Here is a 22275-nt window from a genome sequence, read left to right on the forward strand (position 1 = left end):
AATGCAATGAAAGGGAATTTATTTAAAAATTTCTTCTTGGGGAAATTGGCAGAAAAAAGTCAATTGTCGTTGGTAGATGTAGAGAAGAAACAAATTTCTTAAAGATCATTGAAGACGTTGAGGATTAAAGTGGAAGTTTAGTGCCTTTTAGCAACAATTTAGCCTTTATCGCTGAATGCAACATAAAACCACCAATTGTAAGTTTTAGGGGTTGCAACACATTAGTCGAATTGTTTTATATGATGTTCAAATAAAAAAAAATCGTGATTTAAGTTTTAGTGCCTTTTGGATGTGGCAAGTTTAAATTTTTATGACTACAGCTAAAACTTAAGCGAAATGTTGAAAATAAAATAAAGCTTTATTGTTGTAAGCTTTCTGTGTCTTTTCTCACGACAACTAAGGAGGATAATATCCATATAAGTTCTCTTTCTCTTGTTTGATTCTTCGTATGATTTGTGACTTTTATTGCTTCGAAGAGCTGTGAAAAGCTCAATCAACCGAAGAATATTCGTTCTGCAAGGAAACTCTCTCTCTGCATTTTCTTTTATGCAAAATCTTATGCATAAATAAACGAAATAAGATTTTCTTTGAAACATTCAACTCCATCTACATCAAGCAACCACCAAACCGCACTACATACATTTTACATACACCTACAGGGGGTAGGTATCCTTTATGCAAAAATTAAAATCACAGAGTGAAAATCACACGGCTCATGAAAAGCTCATTATGCAAAAATGTTTAATGTTGTATTTAATGAATTTACATGAGGCTTGGTGTTAATTTTTCATCTCTCTCCACACATTAATATTGAATTTTCAGCAAAATTTAGCAAGCAATTAATTATTCGGGAAATTAAATTTGCAATGGAAAGCCTCATGGGAAACTTTCGGGTCTCAAAAGAGCTTTGGAAGTTTGGTGGAAATCAAATATTCCACGCAATTCCTTTTCGTGTGGTTAACTTTTGCTGAAGATTGATGGTCCCAGTTGAGAATGCTGAGAGGGAGATGAAGCGCTGAATTTTATAGGTTAAATGTGTAATAATTTCCACAGGTTAGAAGAAAATTTTCTCAGGAAAAGTGGGTTATTCAAGTTGGTACTACAAGGGAATGTGGAATAATCTGGTAAGTGATCAAGAAAGATTCAGAAATAAACCAAAAAAACTTACCTTTTTCCACTAGATTCTGTTGGAAAAATTAGCCCACAATTTGCCGAAAAAAGTAAGTAATGACGTCACTATTGTACTTTTTGTTCCTTTAATTGTGTGAAACATTTCCGCTTATGTTTCATCGACGTTTTTTTTTGTCGAAAACTTCATTTCGTCAGAAACTTGTTAGACTTTTTAATATTTTCACGTCTATTAGGTCAAATGCTGACCTACTCGAGAAATATTGCATTTTCCTGAATTTAAATAAATTTTATTGATTTTCCAAATTGAGAAATGTCCTTTGAAAGCTTCATCAGATTCATCAGATTCAACATGACGCGAAAGAGTTAGTGAGTGAAATATTGCAGCTGATTATTAGTTGGTGTTCCACTTCGTGGCCAACACCAAGTATTGTAATCGTCGGAAAAACCGACCACCTCAGATCGGGCTCAAACTTGGTATGAGCACGTTTTAGACATCCCACATTACGAAAATGGTGGTGGAAAATTTTTGATCCGGCCGGCCTGCCGGCCTGCCGTCCGGGACTCTAAACTTTGCCTTATAGCTCGAGAACGGTAACAGATAGAGACTTCGGGTTTGAAGTTTTCTATAGAAATGTGGGTGTAAAATTTCATTTTTTCGCATTTTCAAAATCCAAGATGGCCGCCGTCCGCCATTTTGAAATACCGTCAACCACTTCCCTTATAGCTAGAGGTTTGAAATTTTAGTAAGTTGTAGAGCTCAGTGAGACGTTTTCGTCGATAATTCATACTTGAAAATCGGTCAAGCGGTTTAGCAAATATGGCGGCCTAAAGCAAAAAGTGTTTTTTCGATATAACTCAAGAACGGCTTGACCGATTTTGACCATCTTGGTATCAATTGAAAGGTTTCAAGAAGCCCTACAACTTTCTAGAACATTCCAAGTTCCAATAACATCCGCAAGAGGCGCTAAAATCAAAAACAAAAATTGCCTAACTTTAAGGGGCAATATCTCCGAATCCCCATTAGGCAAATCTTTTAAATTTTGATATGTTGTAGTAGGACTAATAATCTTGCACCAGTCCAAAAATGAAGAAAATCTATGTCGCCGTTTAGAAGATATAGCCATTTGAAAAATTCTTGAATTTGAAAAGTTCTAAGAGCCATATCTCCAGCACTGCTTGACCGATTTTGTTCAACTTGGTATCAAATTAAAGGTTTTGTGATTCTCTACAACTTTCTAGAACATCAGAAACCTCTAGAACCATTCCTTCAGGACGAAAAATGCGAAAAACTCTTTTGGTGAAACAAAAATCCGCCATTTTATATTCTGGGGGTGACCTTGAAAATTATTGAAATTTATGTCAATATATAGCCTGTATTAATACCTTTCCAAAACTAGTCAATAAATTTTTTTGGGTCTTATAGAACCAGAGATATGACCATTTTAATGCATGAAATTGCCGAATTTACAAAAAAAGTCAACTTTGCCTACTAATACTGCTCACAAATAGTATTAAAACGCATAAAGAAACTTTTGCACGTTGTGGGACACCAACTCTTATAACTGGACGCGTTATGATTGACTTTCTTTGATGAATCGAGAAGATAAAATAACCAAATAAAAGATTTTAATTTATTTATATAAATTAATTTATTTGCTTCTTTTTCGAAAAAAAATGCATTGGAAAATAATTTATCATTTCAAATATTTTTTGCGTTAATTAGTCATTCATTACGAAAAAATTTCTTCACTACCTACACTGAATAATTAAAAAAAAACTTGGCACAAATAAATTATATATTGTCATGAATATGAAGGCAATCTAAAGAAAAAAAATATGCCGATTTTCCCCACATTCAAATTTTTCTTTTTGGACTCTATTCCATTTATGTGACATAAATAGTTATTAAATCTAATAAATTAAATATTTTTTTTTGTTATTGTGACTCTTTAGTCTTGGCAGAATACAAGAAAAAAATGTTTTATGGCAGTTATTTTGCATGTTAATTTGACAATAGTTATTTAAAGAAAATACTACATAATATAAAAAAAGATAAACATTTCTTTTCCATTTTTTTGAACACATTTTCCGACTTTGTTCATTTTTCCGTTTTTTTTATTGTGTATGAAAAAACGTAAAGAACTTATTATAGCTTCTTCTTTGCAGAAATAGTTTCTTTTTCTTTTCAAAATTTTAGTTGTTATTTTAATGGTGGGATACTTTCTGTGATGCTAAACTATCCTCCATGACTAATAGTTTTGTGTGAAAAGAAGCTTCTCAAAGGCAGTCTCGTTTGTTTTGGGAAGGAATTTGCCTCTCCTCTATTGCCCTGTGGTCAGACATTCGCTCAGGAGGACATTGGTTAAACCATCCATATCCGTCCAATCTTTAATTTCATTCCGAATCATCACATTTCGAATGCACCCCTTGAAGTTCTCACGACTCAACAGGGTGCCACTTGATGCATTCTCTGTGAAATAATAATTTAAATACAATTTATAACGTTGCAAATTTCTCACCCAATTCGCCTCTGACTTACCCGGAAGTCCACCAATATAGAGGGGTGACTTTGTATGAATCATTCGGGACAAATTAGATGGACGATGGGATGCAAGGGTGAGTACACTGGGTTGATTGTCAATGCGCAAAGCTAATTGTTCTGAATCATAAAATGCTGATACGGTGTGCCAGTGATTGTCGCACAAAGCAAATTTAGACGGTAAATTCGTTTCCACCCTAAAGGGGTTGCCATCCCCAAAATCACACGACAAAATCACTTGTCCCATGAAAACTTCCAACGAAAGCGCTGGATAGCCATCGAGCTCCGACACACTCAGCAAAATACCATTCAGTTCAGACGTTCGGAATTCCAACTCCATTTCCAGATACTTTCCCACGTAAAAAGTGCGCTCTGCACATTTGGAGACAAAAAATCAATTTAGGATTAGGTATTTCAATTAAAAATTTCACATTATGTATATAGGTAACTTACTGTAAGTAGCGTAAGCGTCTCCTGGAAAATATGATCCTTTTTCAATACGTGGGAAGCATTGGCCAACATTGAGATGCTTTCCTGGGCGTGCGAGATCTTGTGTTACATTGTTAACGCTGAAGCGTCTGATGCAACCTTTGAAGTCTTCCAATTTAGCAATCTGCAGAGGAAAATTGAAAATTGAGATTACTACAGAGAATATAAAGAAATTGCTGCATGAAAGGAATATGTAAAAGAAAAAAGTTCAGTATAGAGAAAAGGAGTTTATTCATTTTATGGCTTTTGGGATTCTCAAAATCATATCATCAGACATTGAATTTTCTTACTATAAATCATGAAACACAAACTAAAATACTAAGAATTTGAAATACTAAGAAAAATTAAGATAATATATATATATATATATATATATATATGTATGTATGTTCAAAGTAATAGTAAACCACACCCCCGTTGTACCTTATTTGATATTTTTGAATATAAAGCATATGCGTCAATACTTCAAGTAATCATCTTTTGAAGAAGTGGAGATTAAAATAAAAGCTTTTACAGTGTTGTTATGGCGGTATAAACTGTTTCTAATATTTGTCGAGTGGCGCCGCCACATAGATTATGTCAAGGCGCACTCGGCTCAGTCGATGAGTATACCTCGTACAATAAAGACATACAATATTAGAGGAAGCGTTTTACTACAAGTGTACTGACCACGAAAATATTTTTGTTAGTCACAAAGCCATTCCGGCTTTGTGACTAACATCTATTCCCCAGGTCAGTACATTTATTGGTCATCTTCGAGCCCTCTTGGGCATACCAGCGATGAGTGAAGACACCGGAAACAACGCTGAGGTAAGACTTTAGTAGTCGGTCGATATATAATTTTAAATCTTCTCTAGATTTTTTTTAAATATCAGCGAAGGTGAAAATCTATTAAAAAAGAAAAAAAAATCTAATTTTTCACAAGAGGTTGTTAAATTAAATCGCAGGTTGTTAAGAAAATTAGATTTTTTTTATTGAATAAGGACATACTGTCGCTATTTACAGAACGCCACATGGGATATACTCTTCACACTCATTATTTTTATTGAGAAAGAAGAGTACATCCCATGTGGTGTTCTGAAAAATCTCACTGTATCATAGTGTTCTGAAACATATGCTTCATGTGCCAATATCAAAAGTGAGGTTAATTCACAATAGAATTCAATATGGCAAAAATTAATCCAAGTTCTGCCTATAAATAAGGAAGTGTCGTCATATCTCATTCAAAAATTCAGGAAATGTTAACATATAGCAGTATTATGACAAAAAAATTCTACAACATTTCCTCGTATATCTAAATTATCTAGAGAAGTTGAGTTAATTTTAAAAATAAATTCTTTTCGTATTTCCAACGGCCATCTCATTTCTTTGGTCTTTTAAATCCTAATCGCTGTATTTTGTATCTCACTTTTGATAAAAAAAAAATGATTCTGTCAAGAGACATGTTCACACTTACTTCTCAGTTCATTTCAATCTATCTTTCTACAAGTTTAGCATTTATTCGAAGAAAATGTGATTTTTTTATTAGTCGAAAATTTGAGTTTTAATAGTGAAAATTGTGAGAAAATGCATGAGAGGGTACAACAAAATACTTCCTTCCCCAACCACGGAAACGTTCTGCCACCTCTGGTTGCAGGTGGACTTAGAAAAGGATCGGAAAAAGTCTTGTTTCACCGGAAAAAGTCGAAAAAGTCTTGTATATACATGATAATAAAAAAATCATAAATTATGTTCTGTTTCATTATGAATCTATTTTTAATTGTTTTATGATTTACAATAATTTTTGTATTTGGATATATATAAAAGAGACCTTTAATATTCCAAAACATTCAAAGCCTTTCTGCTCATTCGGTCTTCATCAGGTTCTCACTCCTGACGAAGACCGGATGAGCCGAAAGATAAAATCTCACTTATGTCAACATTGGCGATTTCTTAAAACATTTCAAAATTGTGCAATATATAGTGGAGATTTCATTTACCCAGATTCACTTAAAAAGTTTTCTTTTTTGACTTTTACTGTATAAAGAAATAGCCCAAAATATTATTTTAGAACATTTTATGCGAAGTTTCAAGAATTTTATGTGAAAATTATCTGTCCTAGAGAATTTTAAAATTAGACATCATGAAAAATTTTTAATAATCTTCAAATTGCATCAATTTAACCGATTCAACTTAACGCTTTAAATTCAAGAATCAATTAATTGAGACTCCTTCTCTTGGAAATAAAGCAACAAAACTAGAAATTATATGTGAAATTAATGTGAATACTCACCATTTCAGTTGGTAGAGAAAAGGTGTTGTCTGCAATCCCACCCACAGACATCATATTCGCCACACTAATCCTCTTTGGGAGCTTAAGTTGAGCTGAACTATTGTGATGACTTCCTCCCGCCTCCACGCTCAGCGTTGCCTTCCTATCGACACTACTGAACGCTACATGATGCCAATGGCCATCATTGAGTTTCAGTGGCAATATCCGCTCTTCGCGTCGACGTCCACGAATTGCCAGAACAACGTGACCATCCTTCAGCATTAGCACGATGAAGTGTTTTTGTTTTTCCTTCGATCCCGGAGCTACGAAGAGCACCCCGTTGGGATAGAAAGTTCGGAAATCGAACTGAATGTTGAAATTCTTCTGCCACAAATGCCGTCCAGGGATGTTAATGATTGAATGGCTCCAGGGTCCATCGCCAAATTTAAAGGCATTTGCTTCATATGAATAGCTTCCCACCTATATTTAGGAAATTTTTCCGTGGAAATTGTGAATGAAAGGAAAAAGAAGCAGAGAAATTTATTTATTTTAGCGAGAAATTTGCAAAATAATAATTCGGAGAAAATTTGAAATTACCCAGAAAATGTATCCCAAAATGTTAATAGATGACAACAGAGAAATTGGAGCATTTTGTGGTATTTTAGGGTGCTTGTTTTCTAAATTATTTCCACCATTAAAATCTTTACAAAGAAATTACTACAAAAAGCATTTTTTACACATTTTTTCACATAAAATAAGTTTACAAAATATTACAGCGGAAAAGGCAAAAAAAAACTTTAATTTTTATAATAAACAAATTGCTAAATAAAATTACTAAAAGAAAATCTACTGTGTGATGTGAGTAGCAAGTTTTAGGTAATATATTAGTTGATTTTCTACGCGCACTTCCCGGTCTCGTCCTAGGGAGATCCAAGATATATAAGTAGTTAGTAAGAGAAATTTTTTTGTGAGATAGTGAAAGAAACTTTTAATTGTAAAAAAAAATCCTTTTTCAACTCACTCTGTGACATCCTTCAGGTGGTTTTGTGAAGCTCTTCCCAATTGGTTCTGTCTTCATGAGAACCTCGTGGAGGTATCCATTTGACCCCATTTGCGGACCAACTCTCCCCAATTGTACACCGACGAAGTTTATTGGATTTCCCAGGTAGATCGTGTGATTGTTGAAAACAATATCTTGTATGGCACCGTGCAGGGAAATTTTCTCCTCCGGCGGGAGGTCATCGTATTCGGAAGTGGGTGGAATACCACCCAAAAACATTCCACCTTCACTTCCTGGAAGGATGACAATACTCGATGCATTTGGTAGATGCTTTGACGCTTGAAGTTGGTCATCTATTCTCAGCTGCAGCTTCCTCTTTGTCTTCGTCACACTAACCACATGGTATTCCCCATCATTTACTCCCATTTCCGAAATGAGATGGATCCCACCACTGCCGGCATTTATCCACAAATTCACATGACCATCTTGCAACCAAATTGAATAGTTTCCTTTTGTGTCCTTCTCATCGTAATCCCCAAGAATCCTCTGAGGATAGCCAGCTAGTAAGAGAAGGCAATCAGGTTGGAGAGTCCTGAAGACAAATGCCAAGTTTGCCACACGATTCAGTGAATGTGATGGTAGCTCTACAAATCCCTTTCCATGGAATCCAGCTCTGCAGAAAAAAATATTTAAATTCATTTCAAAATTGTAACGGTTTTTTTGCTGACGTTTCGATTCAAATTGGACATTCTTCAGGCCCTCAAATTACCTGGAAATGGTTTCCTTGCACGATGGTTCAACGCCAAAGTAGTTGGAACTGTCGAGAGGATCGTAAGTTTCCTGATTTATCTGTATATCCTTGATGCATCCCAAAAATGCATGATCAGCCCCTGGAGCTTTCGATGTTCCCGATTTGAAACCAGGCGGAACGCCGCCAATGTAGTAACTCGTATTGGATAAAATTGGCAGAGAATCAATCCCTATTGGTGCTGTTGGGGATCCCGTGTGATTCTCCTTGTCCACAATAAGGCTCCCATTCTCTGTGCTGCCCTTGCTGAATTCTCTAGCAGCAGCAACATTAACCCATTCGCCCGTATTGAATTTCTTCGTTGTGTTTATTTCTAATTTTATTTCCCCACCATAGTCAATTCGGAAGACAATACGTCCACCGTGCAATGTGAGGGATATTGAGCGATTCTGAAAGGACATTTTTCAATTACAAAAAGGAGTTTATTCAGTTTTAGGTCTTCTTATCACCCAGAAAACCTTTAAGTGAGCAAAAATGAGAATTTTTTAAGGCAAAATTCAAGTGAGAATATTTCAGGTTGTGATTAACCGATTTTTAAAAATCCGTTATTTTTGGAAAGGTAAAAACGGTAAAAATATCACTTTTCCAAATCTGGTCGATTTTTGAAAATTGCCTAAGCGGTTAGTTTTTGGCAGCCATATTGGTAAAACTTATGTGAAAATATATTTTTTTAAATATAACAAATTTTCAATTTGACTTCTTTCAAATCGGTTATTAGTAGGAGACCGGGGTAAAAAAAGTCAATTTGCGTAAATCCTTATCTGCAGGATTCCCCAAGGGCAAGAAAATTTCCTCGATAGGTCATTCTTATAGGAAATTTCCTTGCCTACAACTTTGTCTCAGACCACTTTTCTCTATCTCCCCGGGAAATATGAGTTTTCGAGCTTTTCCTAAACCCTTCCGCTTCTGACTTTTTTTAAACGCGGCGGGTAAATATAGTCACCAGTTGGCTAAATAAAGTCGGTCGAATTTTCCGACATTTCCAATGATTTTCCAAGTGAGAGATTGATAGTAGTTGATAGCTAAACTTCTCACCTTTTGATCCGCGACAAGGAATTTCACTTTTATACGCACTAAAACAGAGAATTTTGTGATTTTCTCAATCACGCCATTTTGCAACAAATGGATAGAAAATATGTCGAAAATTTCGAACTCCCATATGATTTACATGGGTTGACCCGATCTACCCCAAGGGGTATGTTTTGATTCAAATAATTGTACAGAAAAATCATTAAAAGTTAATGGAAAATACACCTTGGCAACGTTTTCTGAAGTAACCTAGCTAGTGAGAAAAATTATCAGATGGGAAAACTGCTGAAGGAAAACTTCGGAAATTGGCATTTGAAAATTCGAAAATGACTTTTTTTACCCCGGTCTCCCCTAAACGGATTTTGACAAATAGACTATCATTGAAAAGGTAATTCAATTGACTTTCTAAATTTGATAAATTTTTCAAAATCGGTTTAGCGGTTTCGTCGTGGCAGCCATTTTAGCGAACCCATTAAGAATAATTATATTTTAGAGTATCTCAGGTTGTGGTTAACCGATTTAAATAAACTCGAATTGAAATGGTTGCTAACTCAGGCCGCTATATTATAAAATGATTTTTTTCACAATGGTTCACCTGAATGGCTATCAGGTAGACGGATTTTCAAAAATTTATCAGAATTTCAAAAAAAAAGAAAGAATAAATTCATTAAAAATTACTTAACTATAAACATTTTCATTTTATCTTCTCTCAATTTTAATGAATTTCTGTAAAAAAAAATTAAAGATTTATGCATAAAAACTCACATTCTTTTCATCCACAGTAAGGAAGAGAAGAGCATTTTCATCTCTCGTCTTAAATTGCATTTGTACGGAGAAGAGTGTCTTCCTGTAGGGCCTAGCTCTGGTCTTCCTTACAACTGAATATCCTTCCCCGTTGAAATATCTCGCATTTATCGTTGAAGTTGATTGCTGCGGTCCCAACATAGCTCCATTGCATTCCCCTTCGGTGTGCATAAAGTGCCACAACCCATATTGCTTATCATCGATGTAGAGCTGATGGACGACAACACCAAGACCTTCACGGTTTGTCAGCTGAGGCGGTCGAATATCCCGTGGAACGCCTCCTATCCAAATTCTATTGGATGGCGCCATGCTGAATCTTGTGTACTCAATACCACTATCCCCAGATTCGATGGTTGCGTTTGAGAAGACTCCATTATTTGTCATCTGTCGCACAGCAATGCTCCCGATGTTCATTGTTCGATTAGCCTCAATGCTGTACCAAGCTTCATCGAGTTTAGGATCTTTCTGAATGATCTCAATGGGGTGAGTGACAACTGTTGTCTTCCCTCCTAGATTCCACACCAATCTTATGCGTCTCTTAACCATTTCCACCGCAATGAAACGTTGATGTTCCCCTTGAATGAATATTAGGCTGGAATCATTGATGTTCCTACTCAGGGCAATGGACATCTTGATTGTATTTGAAGTCGTCAATCCGAATGTCTGTGGCATGTAGGATCTCTTGCAATCCCCATTCTCAGACTCAATCGACACACGAATACTCTCAGCTGTGTGCTTGGCTCGTGCAATTTTATCCTTAAGTGCCTTCAGCTGCATCGCCAACGATTCATTCCACTGTTGAATGGAAACTTTGCTATTCTCAGCTATTTGCTCCATACCCAGAAGCATGTCATCAGCTGTCCGTATATTACTCATACTAACTGAGACATTCTCCTGCGCGAATCCCAGATCTGTCTCCCAATCTGGCTGCAGTGTTTGCAGTTTAGCCTTTAACAAGTAAACACCACTCTTCATATTCTCAGCATCTCTGTGAACATTTTGCATTTGCATGGATATTTTCTCAGCTAGTTCCTTATTACCACGGATGCTGTTCATTGTGTCCACATTGGATAAGTTTGTGAGCTTATCCATAACTTTGTTGTTATCAATTCCAGTTTTAAAGATGGTGTGTTTTGTATTCTTAACGACATCCTGGAAAACTTCCAGAGATTCTCGCAAACCTAAAAAAATTGAATTTAATTTTAAGTGAATTAATAAAGAATAGGGGGCTATTGGGAGTCAGTAACATAAGGGCGTTTTAATCAACAGAGTCTTACCTTCAATTTTCTTCTTTTCCTTAATCGCTTGTTCAATAATATCCTGAGAATCTTCCAATGATTGCGTAGCTCTGTCCACTAAAGAAACATTTCCCGCCGGAGATAGTTCCGCTTGAGCCTTAAGGGCGGCTTCCTTGGTTTCCTTAGCAGCTGTCTTAGCATGTTCCACAAGTTCAGTGATATTTTTGTACACTGTACCAGCTTTGAGGGCTTTCTCTGCACCCTTCTTTGCATTTTGGAATAAATTCTTCCCCCTCTGTGCTTTCTTCATTAATTCCTCTGCATGTATCTTTGCCTTTGGCAACAAATGTTCCTGCAAATTGTAGAGCTTTTCATCTGATTCTGCAAGTGTTTCATTGAGTTTTTCAGCTAGGAGTCCCATATCGTAGATATCTCTTTCAAGATCTTCAGCATTATTGCGAATTTCATTGGCTATTTCATCAAATGCTGCCTTTGTATTGAGATAAGGATACTTTGCAACTTCATCCTTTAGCGCGAGGATTTTATTGTATTTCTCTGTTAATCCTTCGAGAATTTCAGTGGAATCTTCAATGAGATCTTGAGATTTTTCAATGTTGTTTGTTGTATTTTCATAAATATCCATAAAATTATCGATTCTCCTTCCAAAATCAATTAAATTGTCTTTGAAATTATTCAATTTCTTGAGCTGTTTCTTTGCTATTTTGGACAGGTCAGACCATTCATTGTACTGTTGCCGCCAACATGGGATCTCATTGCCATCAACGGAATTTCCAAGAATATTATTATCTTTGATTTTCCCCAAATATCCCGAAGCCTCACTTAGGGCTAATGGGAGATTGGTGTGATGATCATGTGATCCGTAAAGGAGAAGCTCATCAATTGTCCCCTCAATCTTCTCTTCGAGGGCATTGGCAAGCTCAAGAAGAGTTTCTGCGTCGCTTTTCAGTGTCTCAGCGCTGTGTCTTCTCTTCTCCGTCTTTGACGACAGCTTCACGCCACGATTGAATAAATTGTTAGCCCTTGAGGCCATTTTATCGAAACGCGTATCATTGAATCGCTCAAGGACTTGCATCCGTTTTTCACGTTTCTCCAGTTCGTCTATTAAATCGTCACTCTCATTTTCAAAGTCCTCAACCGTCTCCCAGGGAGCTGTGATCTCAACGGAAGAAATGTGATCATCGAGCATTTTGAGGAGAGGCTTGAGTTCATCCGTTGCATCCAGGAGGGTTAGCGTACAGTTATCACAGAGACGACACTTCCCACTCTGAATTACATGACGAGGCTCTTCGCATTGATCACAGCGTCTTCCGAAAATCCCTGGGCGACAGTCACACTGCCCGGTCTCCTGGTTGCAATCACTTGACACGATTCCTTCGAGGTTGCAATTGCAAGCCTCACAGAAACCTTCGTCGCTGTCGGGAGATCCGTAGAAGCCTGGAAGGCAGCGCTCGCAACGAGGACCTGTGTATCCTGGCTTGCATATGCAGCTCACAACATTATTCAGTACTTGGCATCCTCTTGCAAAGTTCTTCTTTGTCTCCGGGCAAGGGCATGCTAAGCAGCCGAGATCTGAATTGGCATTCCCGTAGTAGCCTTCTGCGCAGACCTCGCAGTGACGTCCTCCGGTGTTGTCACGACAATTCTAAAGGCAAAGAAAAATATTTTAAGATTTTTAACTGATTTCTGGTTTTGAAAATTAAGCAAATTTTAGGTCCTTGTTAAGAAGAATTCCCTAAAAGGGATTTAAGGGATGAAAATAAGAATTTACAAAAGTTTAAAACTTCTTCATTTGATCTGATGAGTGATTTTCTTTAGAGTCTTCCCTTAACTTCCTCGTTAACCCTTTAAGGTCCGCAAACAATCTAGCAAGCTGATTGAACTAAAAATATTAGTTGGTATACCACAATCGTGGCATACCAAGTATTGTAATCATCGGAAAAACCGACCACCTCAGATCGGGCTCAAACTTGGTATGAGCACGTTTTGGACATCCCACATTACGAAAATGGTGGTGGAAAATTTTTGATCCGGCCGGCCGTCCTGCCGGCCGGCCTACCGGCCGGTGCGCCATACTTTGCCTTATAAGTCGAGAACGGTAAAAGATAGAGACTTCCGGTTTGAAGTTTTCTATAGAAATGTGGGTGTAAATTTTCTTTTTTTCGCATTTTCGAAATCCAAGATGGCCGCCATCCGCCATTTTGGAATATTGTCAACCACTTCCCTTATAGTTAGAGGTCTGAAATTTTAGTATGTTGTAGGGCTCAGTGAGACGTTTTCATCAACAATTCATACTTGACAATCGGTCAAGCCGTTTAGCAAATATGGCGGTCTAAAGCAAAAAGTGTTTTTTCGATATAACTTGAGAACGGCTTGACCGATTTTGATCATCTTGGTATCAAATTAAAGGTTTTAAGAAGCTCTACAACTATCTAGAACATTCCAAGTTCTAAAAAGTCCACAAGAGGCGCTAAATACTAAAACAAAAATTGCCTAACTTTAAGGGGCAATATCTTCGAACTCCGATCATAGATTTCTTTTAAATTTTGATATGTTGTAGCCTGAGTCAATATCTTTCACCAGTCCGAAAATGAAGAAAATCTATGTCGCCGTTTAGAAGATATGACCATTTGAAAAATTCTTGAATTTGAAAAGTTCTAAGAGTCATATCTCTTGAACGGCATGTCCGATTTTGCTCAACTTGGTATCAAATTAAAGGTTTTGCAATTATCTACAACTTTCTTAAACATCAGAAACCTCTAGAACCATTCCTTTAGGACGAAAAATGCAAAAAACTGTTTTGGTAGAACAAAAAACCGCCATTTTGTGTTCTGGAGGTGACCTTGAAATGTATTGAAATATATGTCAGATTATAGCTTATTTGAATACCTTTCCAAAACTAGTCAAGAAATTTCTTTATGTGCAATAGAACTTGAGATATGACCTTTTTTATGCATCAAATTGCCAAATTTCACAAAAGATCGGCTTTGCCTACTAATTCTGCTCACAAATTAAATTACAACGCATAGACTGACCCATCCGCGTTGTGGTATACCAACTCTAATAACTGGACGCGTTATGATTGACTTTTTTTGGGGTTCCTTTGAGCTCAAATAAGACATTTTTGTCAAAAAATCCAACTCAAAAATTTACGGTTTTTCGTCCTTCCTGATCCTGAGGATGTCCTTTTGTGGTCATAAAATGATCAGGGATTGTTATAGAGACATAGGGTGAAATTCACTAATCAGACAGACTTAAGATTTCTTAAAAATGACTTAGATTTTCATAAAATTTCTTAAAAGTCTTTAAGAAAGAAACTTAATATTTCTTAAGAAAAAATTAAGATTTTTAAGGTTTCTTAAGCAAAACTAAAGATTTCAGTCAGGCTTTATCAAGCCGTAAAAATCATTATAAAGTATGCATTTTGCTCGATTTACTTAAGTTTAAAGATTTGCTTAAGAAGACTTAAGAATCTTAAACTTTTCTTAGAAATTCTTAAGTTTTTTTTAAAAATCTTAAGATATTCTAAAGAAAACTTTAAAAATCTTCAGAAAACTTAAGTTTTTTTTTAAGGAATCCTAAGTCTGTCTGACTAGTGAATTTCATCCACAGTCTTGTACTAATTTAGACTCAATATTCATAAAATAACTATGTAAAATGAAACATTTTTAAAATTGAGTCTTTGGGTCAGCGTATGACCCAATGGTTAAAAAGGTTTAAGAAAGAATCCTTCCTGAATCCTGATGAAGAAGGCTGAAATATATTCTAGTTTATTTTCTAAAAAAAAAGATACTCACAGAACAAACTCCTGTCTCCCGATCACACGTCTCACTTCGTCCACTACAGCTACAGGGCACGGAGTAGCCAACAATTTCCTCGAGATTTCTACTTATTTCAACATCTGTAACATTCCTCCATCGATAGTGTCCATTGGATGGGTCCTGGCATGAAAATCCATCATACTCTTTCGGGCATTTGCATATTTCAACTCCCAGGGCGATGTTATTGGTTGATCCTGCCAGGAAGATGCCTGTGTCGAGACTTATGTTGCTTATCACGACTTGCGTGAAATCAGCCCATGTTGTGCCACGCACGAAAATATGTTTTATGTTCTGCAGAGCAGTCATCATCATGCCCCGCGTTACATTGTAATCATAGCTGAAGTGTCGATAAAGCCAGAATCTTTCATTTATAGGAACACTGAATGTTACATTTGGTGATGTGTCGTAGATCTCCTGACCAAAGTATTCAATTACAAAATTTTTATGAGAATGTATCTGCACCAGAGGATAATTCCCGAGGATCTCTTCACTCAACCTCGTGTCGCATCCATCGGTTGTTAGGGTGAACTTGAGGAATCCCCCATAGCTTCGTGTTTGATCACCAAAAAATGTCGGTGGTAGTTGGAAATAGAGGGGATTGTGAAACTTCGAATAGGCTCCAATGGAGACATTCCCCGTTGAGCTTGGAATGAGGCTGATGCGACTAATTTTCTCAATTTTTGCATCTTCCTTGTGAATTTGTGATCCCTCCATTTGCACCACAACCACATAGTCGTAGTCCCGGGCGGATGGATGGAAGGGCGTGATGTACTCAACACTGAGGTTTCGGGAACCACTTTGGCGTATTTGTCCCCAAGACAGTTGACCCTGCTGACATTCCTGTGAGCGCCCGAAGCAGTAGCAACGAGTGCATCCATCGTGGTTGCGTGCCGACAGACCAAAAGTTGCCTGACGACACTGATCGCACTTGAGACCAGTCACGAGTTCTTTGCACGGGCACTGCCCCAGATGGTCGCACTCAATTGTCTCAAGCCATGCCTTTCGTATGGAACCCCTCACGTCACAATTGCACCGCGTACAGTTGGGGTAGCCAAAATAGCCAAGTGAGCACTGATTGCAATTCCTCCCGGAGAAGCCTTCGCGGCAGGCGCATTGACCATTTGCAGCATCACATGATTGCCCAATTGATCCTAACTTGTCGCATTCACAGGCACGACAGCCGATTCGATGCTGCCAACCCCATGCATTTGCAACACATTGATTGCATTCAGCTCCTTTGGTTAGGTGCGGGCAAATACATCGTCCTGTTTCCTTATCGCAAATGTACCCAGAACTTGGGCAGTTGTCGCATTCTGTAAGATCGAGGATAGGAGAAGAATTAATTAATTTATTAAGAGTTCATTTTGATTTCCAGGATCAATCAGGATCAATTTAACAAAGGATTTATTTTTATTTTTTCTGTGATTTTTTACCCCTTCATCAAACTTTAAACAATATATTAAAATTCGAAAAAATCTTAAAATAATAGGAAGAAAGTCAATCATAACGCGTCCAGTTATAAGAGTTGGTATACCACAACGCGGAGGGGTCAGTCTATGCGTTGTAATTTAATTCATGAGCACTATTAGTAGGCAAAGTTGATTTTTTTGTAAAACTCAGAAAATTGAAATATAAAAATGCACATATCTCAAGTTCTATTGCACATACAGAAATTTCTTGACTAGTTTTGGAAAGGTATTGAATTAAGCTATAATTTGACATATATTTCGATACATTTCTAGGTCACCTCCAGAACATAAAATGGCGGATTTTTGTTCTACCAAAACAGTTTTTTGCACTTTTCGTCCTAAAGGAATGGTCCTAGAGGTTTTTGATGTTCTAGAAAGTTGTAGAGAATTGCAAAACCTTTAATTTGATACCAAATTGAGCAAAATCGGACAATCCGTTCAAGAGATATGGCTCTTAGAACTTTTCAAATTCAAGAATTTTTCAAATGGCCATATCTTCTAAACGGCGACATAAATTTTCTTCATTTTCGGACTGATGAAAGATATTGAGTCAGGCTACAACATATCAAAATTTAAAAGATTTGCCTAATGGGGATTCGGAGATATTGCCCCTTAAAGTTAGGCAATTTTTGTTTTTGATTTTAGCGCCTCTTGCGGTCATTTTTGGAACTTGAAATGTTTTAGACAGTTGTAGGGCTTCTCAATACCTTTCATTTGATACCAAGATGGTCAAAATCGGTCAAGCCGTTCTCGAGTTATATTGAAAAAACGCTTTTTGCTTTAGGCCGCCATATTTGCTAAACCGCTTAACCGATTTTCAAGTATGATTTGTTGATGAAAACATCTCACTGAGCTCTACAACATACTAAAATTTCAGATCTCTAGCTTTAAGGGAAGTGGTTGACGGTATTTCAAAATGGCGGACGGCGGCCATCTTGGATTTTGAAAATGCGAAAAAATGAAATTTTACACCCACATTTCTATAGAAAACTTCAAACCGGAAGTCTCTATCTCTTGCCGTTCTCGAGATATAAGGCAAAGTTTAGGCGACCGGCCGGCCGGCCGGCCGGCCGGCAGGCCGGCCGGATCAAAAATTTTCCACCACCATTTTTGGAATGTGGGTTGTCTAAAACGCGCTCATACCAAGTTTGAGCCCGATCTGAGGTGGTCGGGTTTTCCGACGATTACAATACTTGGTATGCCACGATTGTGGTATACCAACTAAGATCACTCACTTTTGCAACCATGGACGGAGAATCCGTAGTTATCATCCTGGCAGGTATCACACAGTCGTCCTGTAACTCCTTTCTTGCACTGACATTCACCAGAGTAAATGTTGCATATACTGCTACTGCTGCCGATTTCGTTGCATTCACATGGACGACATCCTACATCCAAGTCGTAGAATCCGTCTTCGCAACGATCGCACGCCTTGCCCGTAACATGAAGCTTGCATATGCACTGCCCTGTGGCGGCATTGCAACGCAAGTGGGCTGAACCATGACGATTGCAGAGACATTCTATCAAAGGACAATAAATCCAGGATTTAATTTTTATTCTTAACCGTAAAATTCTCTAAAATAAACACACAATTGCAGCAATTTTCCCTGCAGACGAAGGTTTTCGAGGAAAATTCTTGAGAAAATTTCTTGAGAAAACTCCAAAAGCATCAATTTCGTAGAAAGTGATGTTTATTGTTACAGAATGTTCTTAATATTATTCGATTATTACATTTCACGCAAAATTGTGTTAATGAGTGCAAAAATGTTGCTTATTTAAACAAAATTTTCAGAAATAGATTCGGGGAAATTTCGCAATGAAGATAATAATCTGTGATTGATGTGAAAGCAAAGCAATTTATATAAGTAAGTTTGAGGTGCATTGAACTTCTGTGAAAGTTTAATATGTATAAGGCACAGTGATGGACAATGAAATGAACAACATGTTCTTTAATTTATTTTAATTCTGGAACGTTTAACCCTTTAAGGACGCTTCTGAATATTAAAATTATTCGGATTATTCTCTTTTTTAAGACTTTTAGGCTAGTCTATGATTTTTAGTGAGGAATGCGAAGGAAGAAGCTTTTATAAGCTAGGTCTCATTTGTTAAAGCTAGGTCGGATTTACTTAAGATTTCTTTGAGTTTTTTAAGCAAGGTTTTATGATTTTTTTTTTAATTCTGCTTAAATTTTTAAATCAATGCCTTAGAATTTAAGGCTAGACTTAAGTTTTATATGATAATGTTGTTTAGATCTAGTATAAAGTGAACAATCCACTGTTCAACTTAGCTCTTTTCTGGCATAATTCTTTTCGACCTAAAAAACATCTCTAGCCTAGCTTTATAAAGAATTATGCCAGAAAAGAGCTAAGTTGTACATAGTACTGGATTGTTTATTTTATACTAGATCTAAACAAATAAGAACTAGAAGAATTTACATAATTTCTTAGGTTCTGTAATAGCTAGGTCCGTTTAATAATTAGGCTCCTAATAATTGTTAAAGGTAGGTAATAATTTTATGAAGATCGGTAAACAAGTATTTGTATTAAACAAGTATTAAAAAAAATGCTTGAGAGGCATATCGGGGTTAAAACTCGATGTTTCCCTAAATATTCAAATTTCTGCTAGTCAGCTTAAGAGACTCAACTTGTCAATCAAGGCATATTTATGCGCCTGTTTAAATGTTAATCTCTACATGCTTTTCTCAAAGTTCCATTTAAAGAAATTAATTTAAAAGAAAAAGAAAAAAAACATAGTTTATAATCTGATATTTTAACACTGAACTTAATTTATGTTAATAACATTTCCTTATATTATTCATGAGTAAAAATAAAAGGAAGATTGATCGACTCTGTTGTAAGGTCTATTTTTATGGCTTCCACTGTGTATGCTATTTATCACACAGAATGATAAATTAGCAAGGTGGATATACGAGAAAAAGAAGCTCTCGTGAACATTTTGGCGTGCGATCGACCTTAATTACATACATGTACATTATGAACTGCTTCCTGCTGATTGCTGACTTTGCTACCGATGATTCCACGCCGATTTCGTGATGGTATCTTTCACACCTTTCGTCACTATTTGAACTAAACAAAAACTGCGAAAATAGATTCACGCCAGTTGATCTTGCCGAAAGATAAAATTTTTGTTCAGGGAGGAAGATTTCGATGGAAAATTATGTACAGTTATCTATATTAGATACCTTTCGTACCTACATATCTATAATTAATGAACAAATAAATCATATTCTCCACTCATAATTTTTAATCAAAAGAATTTCTTGAAAAATAATCGTTTTGAACTCGATAGGTATAAGAATCTGCAATTGTTAAAAATAAACCAAAACTGATATCGCATATCAGCAATGAAATATAATTGACAAGTCGGTCATGTATTTCTATCTTTGTTCAATCTTTTCAATTTAAAATTTTGGCGTTCCTTTTTCGTGTTAATCCAAAGTGATATCATTCTTTTTTGTTCACGAGGTTAAGAACCTCTGAATATCAGAAAAATTTCTACAAAATTTTACATAAAATATTTATTGCGTGGGTGTTACAAATTACGTAACAAGCGGTAAGAGATAAAATCTTATATTTTCTTGATTCTTGCCTCATTTCTTCTGGAATATGTAAGCACACTATAAGTATGTATTATAAACATTAATTAGATTTCTTGGTATATTCTTGGCAAATAATGTAATAAATTTTGACCATCTGCAGAAGCTCTTTTGGCACTTTTAAATAAAATATTAGTAGGAAAAGGTTTTTCGCAGAAACGTGGAAATTGGTGATCCATTAAATGAATGTAATTACCTTTATTTTGCTATTTTAATGGATGATTCATGATTTTGGGGAATTGGCAATATTTTTTCTGAAGTTTTATTTAAGCCTATTTTTGAATTTATTTTATTTCCATAAAATGAATTAAAATCAAAGAATGATTGATTTGATAATTGTGAAAAATTTAGGTGTTTTATTTGCGAGTTTTGAGTCAGTTTTGATTCAAGAAATTGAAAATTTATCATTCTATGCAGTGATGAAGCCAGAAAGGGGTTTTAGGATTTTTTAAGATTAAAAAACCTATTAAGAAGTTATATTCAGAAAAGAAAAGTTAAACGTTAGAATGAATGTCCAACAATAGGATAAATTTTAAGTGTTAGAAAGGAAATGTCAAACGTCAAAATTGAATGATAGACTTTAAAAAATAAACGTCAAAAGTAAGCAAAGAAATGTCAAACATTAGAACAAATATTAAACGTCAAAACATAATTAATCTTTTAACCGTAAAAGGCATGTTAAACGTTAGAATGCGTTAGAATTTTGAGCCTCGGTGGTGTAGTGAGTTAAAACACAACACCACGCCATTCCCGGCCGAGGTTGCGGGTTCGATTCCCGCTGCGGCTTGCCGTTCTGGCCCGTGTTTCCTTCTTTCCTTCTTTCCTATCTCTTCTACAAAAATTTATCCTTCCCAATTTTGAGGCAACTGTGCCTTTCTGAAAGTTCTGGAGTCTGATTGAGCCATAATTGGCGAAAAATTCTGTGGTCTAACGGCTACCTTCTGCACCCCCTCGGTGACATCTGTCTGGGAATGAGGAGCTGCTTCCCGATGTGTCTGTGCTGGCTAATGCCGATCTGTTGTGTCTACGCTAACTGTCCCCAGAAGGGGGAGGATCTGATCAACTGGAGGAGTGATCTACGCGGATGCCATCACTGATAATGACGACATCTGTATTCTGCAATTTCCAGCACCAAACAAGTCAACGAACTTCGGTGCTGTGTATATCTTCCAATACCAATAATTGTAAAACAAATAGAATTTGATTGTAATTTAGGTAATGGAATGAATAAATGAATTTAAATTTAAACGTTAATCGCTAGAAAATAAATTCCAATAATTGGAAACAAATTTTAATTGTTAGAACATGAATGTCAAACGTTCAAATAATAAAACTTGAAATTTTGAAGCAATCGGCTTTTAAATACGATTAATTAGTCCTAAACTTCACAAAGCTCATAAGTCGTTTCTTTTAATCATTTTGTGTCTTAAATTAAAAAAAATCTTTTAAATAGTTTTCTGGCCTCACTCCTGATTCTCGTTAAATGGCCGAATGTTATTCAAAATTTCTTATTTTACATTTTTACAACTAATCTTTTAATCATCCATAATTATTTGAATTTTTAACATTGTGAACCATCCCTTAGTTATTTCCTTATTTATTTAAAATTTAAAAAAAAATGTCTCAAATTTATAAAACAAATATTTTCCATTTAGTAGCAATTTGTATTACAGACAAATAGAGAGTTTTCAGATAAATTAACAATGATGTGAAAAATGATGCAGATTACTTAGGAGCTAAATGCGGTTGACACGATTTTTTTCTTCTCCTTTTACTATATACAATTTCATTGCGTTGAACGCAACTCACACAAGAGAGCTGGCCCAAGAGCCAAGACGCAATGACGTGATGATATACTACGTACCCAGCAAACACCTTGCAACTTTAACTTTGGAAACTCTGAAGCAACGTTGCAAGAGAGTTTACTTCTTAGTTGCTAAAGTTGCGAATATGGTTGCATGGAAAACGATGCAGTATACTTTATCGCGATGTTGCCAAAGTTGCAAGATTTTCTTTATTATTTCAATAACTTGAAAAATTTAAGTGTTTTTGCATTCTAAAG

General features: G+C 36.1%; 1 protein-coding gene across 1 annotated transcript in view; it reads right to left on the bottom strand.

Annotated features, from left to right (window-relative positions):
• Positions 1–2761: 2761 nt before the first annotated feature.
• Positions 2762–22275, bottom strand: part of LOC129786190 (laminin subunit alpha-1) — a 38928-nt gene continuing 19414 nt past the window's right edge. Inside the window, exons 9-18 of the mRNA XM_055821042.1 lie at positions 17833–18117; positions 15105–16441; positions 11329–12952; positions 10013–11232; positions 8180–8607; positions 7432–8083; positions 6432–6890; positions 4124–4283; positions 3671–4042; positions 2762–3601 (exon numbers count right to left, since the gene is read on the bottom strand). Of these exons, the coding sequence (XP_055677017.1) occupies positions 3453–3601; positions 3671–4042; positions 4124–4283; positions 6432–6890; positions 7432–8083; positions 8180–8607; positions 10013–11232; positions 11329–12952; positions 15105–16441; positions 17833–18117 (6686 nt within the window). The 3' untranslated portion in view covers positions 2762–3452. The remainder of the gene's footprint in view (positions 3602–3670; positions 4043–4123; positions 4284–6431; positions 6891–7431; positions 8084–8179; positions 8608–10012; positions 11233–11328; positions 12953–15104; positions 16442–17832; positions 18118–22275) is intronic.

Source organism: Lutzomyia longipalpis, chromosome 1 (genome assembly GCF_024334085.1).
Source record: "Lutzomyia longipalpis isolate SR_M1_2022 chromosome 1, ASM2433408v1".
In the NCBI taxonomy this organism is placed as follows: domain Eukaryota; kingdom Metazoa; phylum Arthropoda; class Insecta; order Diptera; family Psychodidae; genus Lutzomyia; species Lutzomyia longipalpis.